This window comes from Aotus nancymaae, unplaced genomic scaffold (genome assembly GCF_030222135.1).
Source record: "Aotus nancymaae isolate 86718 unplaced genomic scaffold, 86718_ANA_hifiasm-v0.15.2.pri h1tg000065l, whole genome shotgun sequence".
NCBI lineage: Eukaryota > Metazoa > Chordata > Mammalia > Primates > Aotidae > Aotus > Aotus nancymaae.
The window spans coordinates 6,691,522-6,704,060 of NW_026988480.1; the positions used below are offsets into that span (position 1 = coordinate 6,691,522).

The window sequence follows — 12,539 nt, forward strand, 5'->3', positions numbered from 1 at the left end:
AAGAGGATAGAATGACATCAGCAAGATGGCAGATTAGGAAGTCCACAACTCCTCTGCCCCCATGGAGACACTAAATAAACAATTACAGACCAACTAAAACCAAGAGCTTTATAAGAGCTCTGGAAATTAGTCTAAGATCTATAGCAACCAAGCAAACTCCCAGTCAGAAACAAACAAAACACATTCAAATGGTAGGATAAATTCTGTGGTGTTTTACTCGACTTTGCTCACCTCTTCCCATATTGGTGGGGTAAAAGAAATGACCCAATTCCTAATCTCTCCTTCAGGGCAGAAAGAGCAGAGTGCAAATCATTTTCAAAATACTTGCCTTGCCTGGCTGTAGAGTGCCCAAGGGACTGGTATCTGTCTCACCTGATTCAGCAAGCACACCAGAATAGAATGTTTGAGGCAATGGGATAAAAAGGTGAGACTTTGGTACATGAAAAAGGACAATTAATGGAGTAAAAAAGTAATGAGAATGAATGGGAATGAGAAAAAATTACAAATTATATCACTAATATGAAATTAATATCCAGAAAACATAAGAACTTCTACAACTCACCACAACAACGAAAACAAACAAAAACCAACCCCAATCAAAAATGGACAAAGGCCTTACTAGAGGATTCTCCAAAGAAGATATAGTAAAGTCAGAAAAAAAAAATGTTAACATTACTAATCATTAGGGAAATGCAAATCAAAACCACAGTGAGATACCACTTCACACCCATTAGGTGATTATTATTTAAAAAGTGGAATAACAAGTATTTGTAAAGATGCGGAGGAATTGGAGCCCTAGTTCATGGCTGGTGGAAATGTAAAATGGTGCAACCACTGCGGAAAATGATACAGCAATTTCTCAAAAAATTAAACATCCCATAGGATCCAGTAATTCCATTTCTTTTTATATGCTCAAAAGAAGCAAAAGCTGGGTGCTTGAATAGATATTTGTACATCAATTTTCATAGCAGCATTATTACAGTAGCTTAAAGATGAAAGCAACATAAATGTCCATCAACAGATAAATTAATAAACAAAATGTGATACATATATGTAACAGAATATTATTCAGCCCTATAAAAGAATGAAGTTCTGTCACTTGCTACAACATGGATAAACCTTGAAACTCTTACTCCAAGTGAAATAAGCTAGTCACAGAAGGACAAATACTGTATGATACCATTTATGTGAGGTAGTTAAATTCATAGAGATGGGAGGTAGAATGGTGGTTTCCAGGAGCTAGGGGAGGGAGAAATGAGGAGCTGTTGTCTAATTGGTACAGAGTTTCAATCTGAGAAGATAAAAATTTCTGGAGATGGATGAGGGTGATGGTTACATAACAATGTGAATGTGTGTAATGCCAATGAGCTATATACTTAAATACGGTTAAAATGGTAAAATCTGTATTACGTATATTTTACCATGGTAAAAATATATATCTTAAATATAATACATAAATACATATTACATATTTACATAAATATATGTACTATATAGTATACATTTATCGTATATATTATAAACACATTCACTAATTAATTTGCCATTTGATATTTTATATTACTAATAAATTTTCTAGATGAAAAAAAAATTTTAAAAGATCAAGTGTGTCTCAGAAGTCTACTCAACCAAATCAGAGGACCTCTAGGAAGCTTTGTGGGGTGATTCCGTCTGCTATCTATGCAGAAGCCAAAAAATAGAGAAGAGGTTATTTCAAAAACACTTGGTTTTTGTCTAATGGGTGACTATTACTGAAATCCAAAAAAGGTTCACAAAGTTCTTGAGAAAATTGCTTCATCAGGTGTAGTGCCAGCGCTGTCTAAAAAGACCAGGAAAAATGCAAAAAGAAAAGAAGACTATAAAAGATACGAAATAAGCCTTACATCTGGAAGAAATAAAATTATGATGATTTATATACCTAACAGAACACTCAAAGACATAAAAACAGAAGTCAACAGAATTAAAGGGAGAAATAGGCAATTCTACAATAATAATCAGAAATATCGATACCCAAATTTTATTAACAGATAAAATAATTTACAAGAATATCAACAAGAAAACAAAAGACTTAATAACCACTACACACAAACTAAACATTACAGACATCTACAGAACACACCACCTATCATAACAGATGAACATTCTTTCCAAGGGTACATGGAACCTTCTCCAGTCTCGAACATAAAACAAGCCTAAATAAATTGAAAAGACATAAACCCATTCTGTTTTTTGTTGTTGTTGCTGTTGTTTGAGACAGAGTCTCTGTCTGTTGCTCAGGCTGGAGTGCAGTGGCACGATCTCAGCTTACTGCAACCTCCACTTCCCAGGTTCAGGAGTTCAAGACCAGCCTTGCCAACATGGTGAAACCCCACCTCTACTAAAAATACAAACCCATTCTGTTTTTTTTCAGGTCACAATGAAATGAAATGGGATTTTAATAACAAAAAGGAATTTATAAACTCACAAATATGTGGAAATCAAAACAACACAACCTAAGTAACCAATGAAAGAAATAAAAGAGAAGCTAAAAAATACTTAAAGATGAATGAAAAATGAAGATACAACATACCAAAACATACAGGATACAGCTGAAACAATGCTTAGAGAAAAACTTAGCAGTAAATGCTTATTACTATAAATAATGAGGGATCTTAAATTAATGATATAAACACCCTCCTGAAGACACTGGAAAAACAAAGCAAATTAAATCTAAAGTAAGCAAAAAAAAAATAAATAAATAATAATAAAAATTAGAGCTGAATTTCATGAAACCGAAAACAGAAAATCAATAAAACCAAAAGCTGATTCTGTGAAAACATTACCACAATTGACAACATTTCAGCTAGATTAACCAAGAAAACAGAGAAGACTCAAATTATTAGAACTGGAAATGAAAGGTGAAACATCACTACAGACTTTTAAAAAATAAAAGGAATTAAAACTAATTACGATGAACAATTGTATGCCCATAATATAAAATAGCATAAAGAATGAAATGAAATGGACTGATTCTTAGAAAGACACAAAACACTGAAACTGATTTGAGAAAAATATAGACAGTCTAATAGGCCTACATCAATTAAATAAGTGAATTAATAATAACAATAAAAAATCTACCCACAAAGAAAAGCCCAGGCTAGAGGCCTTCACTAGTGAATTCTACAAAACATGGAAAGAAGAGCTAATACCAAGTATTCACAAACATTTTCAGAAAAAAAGAAGAAAAGGGAACACCTCCCAACACATTCTATAAGGTAAAGAGTACCATGATGCCAACACCAGACAGACATTGCAAGAAAGGAAAACTGCAGACCAGTACCTGTTACAAAGATCCAAAAATCCTCAATAAGATACTAGTATGATAAAATCCAGCGATATATGACATGACAGGTAGAATTTATTCCAGGAATGCAATGTTTTTTTAACTTCCAAAAATCAAAAATATAATATGCCATGTAAATAAATAAATAACATGATCATCTCAATAGACGCAGAGAAAGCATTTGGCAATATCCAACACCTTTCATGATTAAAAACATGCCACTATTAGAAATAGATAAGAACTTCTTCAACTTCATGAGGGGCATTTATGAAAACCTAGTTACCATTACACTTTTAACTCCCACAATTCCATAATTAGAAATTCTTCCAGCTCTAGAAATAAAATCTGCCCAATTTTAATAATGAACATAAAATCTGAATATGGATTTCTCAAAAAAAAAATATACAAATGGCCATTAAGCCTATGAAAAGATACTCAATATCATTAGCCACCAGTGAAATGCAAATAAAACCTACAATGAGATATATACTAAGGTGTGTGTCACATCCACTAAGGTGTAATCGACACAGCAGATAATAACTAGTGTTGAGAGAACGTGAAGAAATTAGAACCTTCACATACTACTGGTGGGAATGTAAGGTGTGGTCACTTTAGATGACAGTCTAGCAATTTCTCAAATGATTGAAACATATGATTCAGCAATTTCATTCCTAGGTATATATGTAAGAGAAAACATATTCATAAAAAAATGTGTACATAAATGTTCATAATAGTATATTTGCAATAGCAAAAAAACTGGAAACAATACCAAATGCCCACGAACTGGTGAATGGACAAACAAAAATGTGGTGTATTTATACAATGGAATATTTGGTAATCAACATAAACTGAGTACTGGCCTGCTGTGACATGGATGAATCTCAAAAACGCTGTGCTGAATGAAAGAAGCCAGTCACAGAGGGCCACATGTGTTATGATTTCATGTAAATAAAATGTCCAAAATAGGCACATCTATAAGAGATTGAAGGTACATCAGGAGTTGCCTACCACTGAAGGGGTGAGGATTTTGAGGAGTGACTGCTAAGTGACACCAGTTTTCAGAGTAATGAAAATAGTTTTAGGTTGATTGTGGTGATGAATGCAGAACTCTGAAGGAACTAAAAGCCATGGAATGGTCCCATTTACATGAGTGAATTGTGTGTTAGGTGAATTATATCTCAATAAAGCTGTGGGAAAGAAAATGATACGCTTAACATAATTATTAGGAAAATGCATATTAAAACTACAATGAGAAACAACACATCTATTTTAATAGCTAAATTACATGTTTTTTAAATCTGATACTACTAAGAGCTAAAGGGAAGTAGAGCAATAGCAATTTCTACAGTTGCTGGTGAGGATGCAATTTGGCAAACATCATAAAAGGTTATAACATCTTTAATTCTAGTTACTTATTCATGTGCCTGGTGGACTGAAATCTCCAAAGGAAGGCTCTGAGATTTATTACCCTCCACTTCCCTAGAGTTCAGCTCAGGGATCCTTGCTGAGTTGCTGCTAATAAATATGCCAGGAATTGGATTGAACTGGAGCTTCAGTCACACACCTAGAAACCAAATCTGGATTCTATTTAATCATTAAAACCCATAAAGGAGGCTGCATACAAAGGCTGAAGCCATGATTTGGTCCCAAATGGACAGAGGTTGCATGAAGGCAAAGCCCACATCTAGGGCTTTGTTCAGCCATGCAAACCCATTACCAGGCAGGTGCCTGCACATAAGACACAAACCACACAGGTAGACCGGATCAGTTTGTTTGATGAAGGTAAAACAAAATGAACGGTGGTCATTATTCTAACTATATACACTGAGAAATTTTAATACTAAGTCAAGTCCTGAAGAAAGGATAAATGTGTCTCATAAACAAACAGTTATTTTATTCAAGCCAGGCTAAAACTCAAAAGTGTTCTGCCTCTGACCTGTGTTTACTTATGTCCCCTCCCTATACACTCACATCTCCTCACTAACTTCAGAATCTTGCTATTCAACTTTTAAAACAAGGGATGTTGAATAGGGCTGGTGTTATTGTTCCTCCAGCAGAAATGCAGGAAGCCACTCTGTACTTACAGCTGCCAGGCAGATGTCCTGCAGGCCTGTGGTTCTGCAGCTCTGACTCAGTCCCCGAGGCAGCGTCAGATTTCTTGTTGGAATCTTGCAAAAGCATCAAAAACACCTTTCAGGGAAAAAAATCAGCCATGCATTATTTTATGTTTCTATACACACTGCATTTTTTTCTTCTGCCTCAATCGCCTAATCCAGTTGTGACAACATACACCAAACACACCCCATATATTTCATTTAGCCATCTAATTAATTGGCATAACTCCAAGGTTATCTAAGTCTCAGCAAAACAGCTGATAGGCTACTCATAGGATGCAAAGATGAATGAAACTTGATTGTGAGCTCCCAGACCCTTATGGGCTGGTGAAGGCTGCCTACGGTGGAGCCGTAGGCAGGGAGGGGACAGACAGTAACACAGTGTATCCAATGCAACTCAAGTTTGTGACTCACTCTATCAGCATCCTAGAAATTCAGAGGTGAATCAGACAATAAAATTGCAACGCTCAGTTTCGTTACAGTAGATGGGATCTCAAACATGAAAATCCCCATTAAATGTGTGCTTTCCATGGGCTATGATGTATCATGTCACTAAGGCAGTTAATTAAGTAACTTGCTTGAAGTCACTTCTTGGTTAACAGTGGAGGCAGAAGTCCAACCTCAATTTATTCAAAGCAAAAGACTATGACCAAAGTAGCAAAAATAAGATGAGAAAGCAGAAGTGCAAGCAGAGATGAAAGGAAATGAGGTGGGCCGGAGACTTCCAGGCCCTTGAGCTGCACCTGGATTGCTGGCAGGGATTTATGGAGTGATGGAAAGATAATCTCTAAAATAAACATTGGGCAGTGCACAAGAAGCATAAAAGTCAAGGAGACAGAGCCCTGCAGCAGCCTGGTCCTAACTGCTGGAGCTCCACTCTTGACAACACGTGGGCTGGCTCTGTGTCTGCAGGCATAGGACTGCACCACCCAGAGTGCTGGCTGCCTCGTATTAATAAAACAGGGATGATGATCACAGTATCTAAAGTTGAGCAGATGATGGCTGCAAAGTGCTAGGCACAGACTCTGGAAGCACGCAGTAAGTCTTCTATTATTCATGTGGTTAGCCGAGATTTTCTGAACGTCCTCTGTAGGCCATGCACCAAGCTAGGCACTGTGCACTGCCACTCTCTCTGCTTGGCATCATCCGTGCATGTGCTTTCATCACCCCTTCCTCTGCACACATCCGTAGAGATATGTTTCCCTGGCCCCTCTCCAAGTGACTCCTGCTGGGCCAGTGTCACTGTCCATCCAGCTGGTACCTCCTACCCAATGCTCTGGGTGGTGAAGTCCTATACCTGCATGTACAGAGCTCAGCCCATACTGAGCACCCTGCCTCACTTCTGATTTCTGTATACACAATCTCACCATTCTGATTTTTCTAAATAAACAAAAAGGTATTGACTCTCTCTAGATGTTCCTGGGGAGCCTCCAGCCATAGGGAAAGATGGGGAAAGGCACCAGAAAGAGGAAGCCATGAGCAAGCGAGCCTTCAGGAGAGGCATGCAATCTCTCTGCACGTGGTTAATTAGTTTGCATGGAATCCTACTGAGCAAAATCTGCATGCTTAGTGCTAGTGAAGGGTCAGATGCAGCTACCTTCATGTGAAAGGTAACCCTTTGCTGATTCTCAGTAGGACTCCAAGGAAAAGCTGCAAACCTTACTACTATTTCAAATAATAACAAGAATAATAATGATTAATAACATTTCTGAGTGTGTGCCAGCCATGTGACCTTGGAAAAATTATTTTACCACTCTGTAACTTAGTTTCCTCGCATGATAAATGGTAATAAATAAGACATATTATCAGATTGTTGCAAGCAGTAAAGGCATTTATATATAAAGTTATGAAAACGATGCCTGGCATGCAGCACACTGGCAATGTCTAGGCTTAACAATAGCTAGATAAGGATGAATAAGTGTAATCGGGTGTGTGTGCTGTTTCATCATGTAATTCTCAGATCACTCTGATAAGTACTATTATCCCTGCTTAAGATGTGGACACTGAGGCTTAGTGCAATAAGTCTTCGCCTAGTGCCTTTATAGGGAATTAAATTGAAAACGATAGAAAGAGTGAGAATCGAGAATTGTTCATTGACTAAAGATTTTCCTTTGCATCTTATTCTAAATGGAATTTTCATTTAATGGTCACATTTAACTATGACTATATGAAGCATATCTTAATAACTAAGGCATTATTGATAACAATAAATTCATGTCTCATTTTAAATTGTCCTTTTCTAACCTCTCTCATAAAAGGCCGTAGTTATATGTGGGGGTGGGGGGCAGGGTGAGTGGCTGTGTGTGTGAGTAGGTATGTGTGAACATGTGTGAATGTGTATGTACATGTTTGAATGCACACATTTGTGTGCATATGTGTATTGGAGGGGAAAACAGAATAAGGACAGAGTTTTTGCCCCCAATAATCTCACAGATCAGCAGGAGATACAATCAATTATGCTACAGCACTAGGTATCTGGGTACAATGCCTCTGAGAATTCTGGAAATTTGCCTGTGAATGGTGAAAGGCAAGTCTAAGACAATCAGAATGTTATGAGCGCCATCAAGTGGCAGCTCATCTTAACTGAAGGCACACAGTCCAGGAGGCTCTGAGAATTTGAGAAAATGTTGAAGTTGCCCCAGTAAGAGAGAGGACCAAAAAAGGTTACTGTTTTCAAAAGCAATATGATATTGATCAAAGATTTAGAGTATTGATGGCAGACTTTGCCTTTGTGATTTTGCACTATAATTATCATGCTGAATCACTCAGATAGCAATTGTAAAACTCTGCCGGGCAAGTATCTCAAGTAACCCTAACATCCAGAATGGAACATTACCCAGTGCTTTAATGAAAGAAAACTTATGAGAACGCTCCTAACATTTCACTGAATTCTGGAAATAGAATTTCCACATTATATCATTTTATAGTAAGTCCTCACTTAGTGTCATCAGTAAGTTCTTGGTCACAACTGAAACTTTAAGCAAAAAGATATACAGCAGGTCCTCAAATAATGTCATCTCATTCAATGTCATTTTGCTATAACATTGATGAGGGAAAAAAATTGTTTTGCTTAAAGTCTTGCTTTCCAAGAACCCATCAACAATGTTAACTGAAGTCTCACTGTATTCCTTCTTAATCTGATACATGCTTTCCAGCAATATTTAAATCAGTATTTGTACTGAAAGGCATTCTTCAGGTTTTTAAAAGTAACTCAGATAAAGGAATGTAAGCTCTGTTTCATTTCAACGATCATGAGGAGATGCAAAATACAGCAAAAAGATTTTCATTAATATTATAAAAGTCCTGATCAAACATGTAAACAATCCTTCAAGAGACAGAAATAAGGGTTAAGCAGCTGCACAGGAAGTTATCTGAATGCAGGTTAAACATCTAATGTCCCGGCTACACTTTCCAGTTTAAGAAGAATGCTGCGTTTGTGCATTTGGTATGGAATGGCATTTATACATAGGTCTTCCTCCTCTTTTTGGTGGTAATTTCTATCATTATAACTGAATATAGGCCATAAGCCAATTCAAGTGGACCAAATAAGACCTACACTTCCCCACTTTCATACAAAAGGACTAGAATATTGCTTTTTGATCTTATCTAATGTTTTGAATCCCACTGAAATGACAAGCTTCTCAAGTCAAAGGACAATCAAGTTGGTCAAACTACTCATTAATTTTTAGGTAAATTCATCACACAAAATAAATAAGAAGAAAATAAGAAATGATGAAATTAAATCTCAAGGACACTAACTAGCATGAAAGTCATTTAAAATGTAACAAAATTATGGCTTTAAAACCAATGCCTGTGGTGTATCTAATCTTTCTTTTCAAGGGACAGTAAATTCAAAACTTTTGGGATTCTTCATTTGGGGGTCTACATCTCCTTAATTCAAAAGAGCTTCAAGGTCTAAGCATTTATGACAGCTTAGTGTCATCTCTACACTGATTGTACTATCAATCCCTCAGCCTGGAGTCGTATGGTCCATGCTTTTGAGTTCTCTGTTTAAAGGGATCAAGCAGCATGAGACCCCAGATGTGATCAACACTTAAACTGTCAGTTTGATGGACTGTGTCCTGGAGATGGTCAGTGCAAGGTACTTTTTGCTTAGATGCAGAGAAATTCATGAAGTTGACCAAATTTCTGTAAGACAAGGACAATGGAATCCAGCTCAATGATGACATGAACAGAGGACGAATTTCTAAACTTGACCTACATGTAATATAAGATGTATTCTTTAAGTTTCCCAAAAATGATTTTTTTTTTTAACATGGAGTCTCACTCTGTCACCAGGTTGGAGTGCAGTGGCATGATCTCGGCTTGCTGCAAACTCTGCCTGCCAGGTTTAAGTGATTCTCCTGTCTCAGCCTCCCAAGTAGCTGGGAATACAGGTGTGTGCCACCATGCCCAGCTAATTTTTGTATTTTTAGTAGAGACGGGGTTTCACCATGTTGCCCAGAATGGTCTCAATCTCTTGACCTTGTGATCCTCCCGCCTTGGCCTCCCAAAGTGCTGGGATTACAGGCATGAGCCACCGTGCCTGGCCATGATTGTTTTTTAAAGAAGCAGATGAAAACACATGAACAACTTAAATGATAAGAAACACTAGAGGTACTAGAAATTCCTCTCTAAATACAGGACTTTGGGCAGGGCTGTCCCCTGACATGCTAAAATCAAGGCAGAATACATGCCCTGGACTTTCCCAGCTTCTAGTAGCTGCCAGTATTGTTTGGCTAGTGAGCCCAGCCTTGATCTTCAAAGTTTCTCTCTCCAACTGCTGCCTCATCATTACATCACCTTCTTCCCCTCTGACCTTCCTGGATCCCTCATGGATGTATATTTTTGATTATATCAAGTCCACCCAGGTAATTTGGGATATCTTCCTGCCACAGTCCCATGTGGGTAACATTTACAGGCTTCAGGGATAAGGAAGTGGACATCGTTGGGGGACCATTATCCAGCCTATCCTAGAACTGTCCCACCATCAGCACACCTTTGAAACAAGGGCTGTTGATCTGAGGTGTCCCTGGACACTATAGAACAGTAAAAGTCAGAAAGTGGAGTAGAAAATTTTGGAGCTCAACACAAAATGAAAAAAATTCCAATTTCTGATTTCGGTCAACTCATTATCTTTTTGGTCTCTCAGTCTCAGTTTGCTTATTCCTACAAGGGGAAGATTAAAAGACATATGTTATAAAAGGTCAATTCTAGTTCACACTCAGGCTCTGTGACATCCTACAACACCTTGTTATAAACAGAATGCAAAGAATGGGTCACAGCACTCCAGCCGAAGGACTGATAGAACACTCAGTGTTTAGAAGACACCAGGCTGCATAAGTGCTTAGACCCTGAGGCTGTTCTAAGTTACGAAGACCTTAGCCCCCAAATGGAGAATCCTCAAAATATTGAATGTATTGTTCTTTAGGGGAAAAAAAGCAGGATGTCACATGAAAGGAAAAGAAAACGGGTTCTCAAATCAAGTACCTGCTTCTTTTTTCCTCTCTCTCTTTCTTCTTTCTCTCCTCTCTCTTTTTTTTTTTTTTTTTTTGTAAGGAAGATATCAGATTAGGGTATGGGGCCAGCACAAAGTGGCAGCTGGAGTGAGACAGGTTCCCACAAGAGGGCAAATAAGGCAAGAGGAAACACTAAATGAATGCTGTGTCATTGGATTGGAATTAGAGATGCCATGTGGAGTTGAACTCCTAGTTTTCTATTTACGTGCAGAAAGAGAAGCAAAAGTTGAGGTGAATCTTTTGCTTTATCTATGAGGGAACCTCAGAGCAGCAATATCCTGGTCACTATGAACATATTGAGCAGCCAGGACTTCTTGGAGAAATGGCTGATTCTAGAGCTAGGCCTGAGAAAGAATGGCAATCCTGGAACATCTTGTTTTGTCAGAAAGCAGGAAAATGCCCAAAGAATGGAGGCATGAGTTAAAAGGCACAGAAATCAGTGTGACGAACTTCCCACTGACTCAGCCTGGTATGATTTGAGCCTCAAAGTAAACAGTGACCCTATTAATTGTAACTCATTGAGTAGAAGAGGAGGTTATGAGTGGCTCTGCTATAAATAGGTCAATGGGGCAAAGAGACAGTTCTTCTTTACTGGACAATGCCAACTAAAACACACACAATGAATGATGGAATTAGAAAAACCACTTGGCAAATGCCATAGTAATAATTTTTAATTCTGGCAAGGAATATCAGAAGATGCTGACACAGGTGGGTGAGAAAAGTGGAATTTAGAGAGTCTCAAAATGTCCTCAAAAAAAAAAAAAAAAAAAAACAGAGAAAAGGAAATTAATTTAAGATTAAGTTAATCTTAAGCCTGGCAGACACCACTTTCCACTTTACCTGGGATAAAAGATCTCCCCACTAACCATGGGACAGATCAGCCTCTCAGTAGGCTGGTAGGAGCAGTGGAACACAGCATCACTCTTGGAATATGCCAGCTAAAAATGCGTAACCTGACCAATCACAGCAAAATAGGGCAAACCCATATTGAGGCGTATAGTGCAAAGTACGTGCTCTGGAATCTTCAAAAATATTGAGGTCATGAAAGTCAAGGAAATTGAGGAATTCTTGCAGATCGACAAGGACTAAAGAGGCATGCAACTGAGTGCAGCTTGTGACCCTCGACCAGATCCTTCTGCTCTCAGGTACACGAGGGGCACGATTGAAACTTAAATGGGCAAAGATTATACAAGAATTCTTTTTCCTCAAAAATTGTTCTAAAAACAGTCAAGAAAAAAAAAAAGAAAGAAAGAAATCAAGCCCTACATCTGAGGCCCAGGCTTTACCTCTTAATGCTGTGTAGGATGGGGCAGCTGAGTTCATGCACCCAAGGAACTAGCCTCCAGAACCTCCTTGGCAAAGGTACAAAGGGAACCCACTAATCAGTATCTAGCAAAGCCATGAGAAAAGAAACTTCCCATCTCATGCAGGCTCTCCAACCTTTCTAAAACATCACTAAACACTTCAAAATTATTTAAAAATGCACTGCTAAAATTTACTGTTTGCATTATGCCAGAAAGTTTTGTCTTGGCTTCAGAGATTGCTGCAAATATATTCCATATGCACAGCCAAGCCTTCTAGCTC

General features: G+C 37.9%; 1 protein-coding gene across 2 annotated transcripts in view; it reads right to left on the reverse strand.

Moving 5' to 3' along the window:
- ABCA13 (ATP binding cassette subfamily A member 13) overlaps nucleotides 1-12,539 on the reverse strand; it is a 437,440-nt gene that overhangs the window by 180,701 nt on the left and 244,200 nt on the right. For both annotated transcript variants that reach the window (XM_064366685.1, XM_064366686.1), the window contains exon 42: nucleotides 5,407-5,512. In XM_064366685.1, the coding sequence (XP_064222755.1) occupies nucleotides 5,407-5,512 (106 nt within the window). The remainder of the gene's footprint in view (nucleotides 1-5,406; nucleotides 5,513-12,539) is intronic.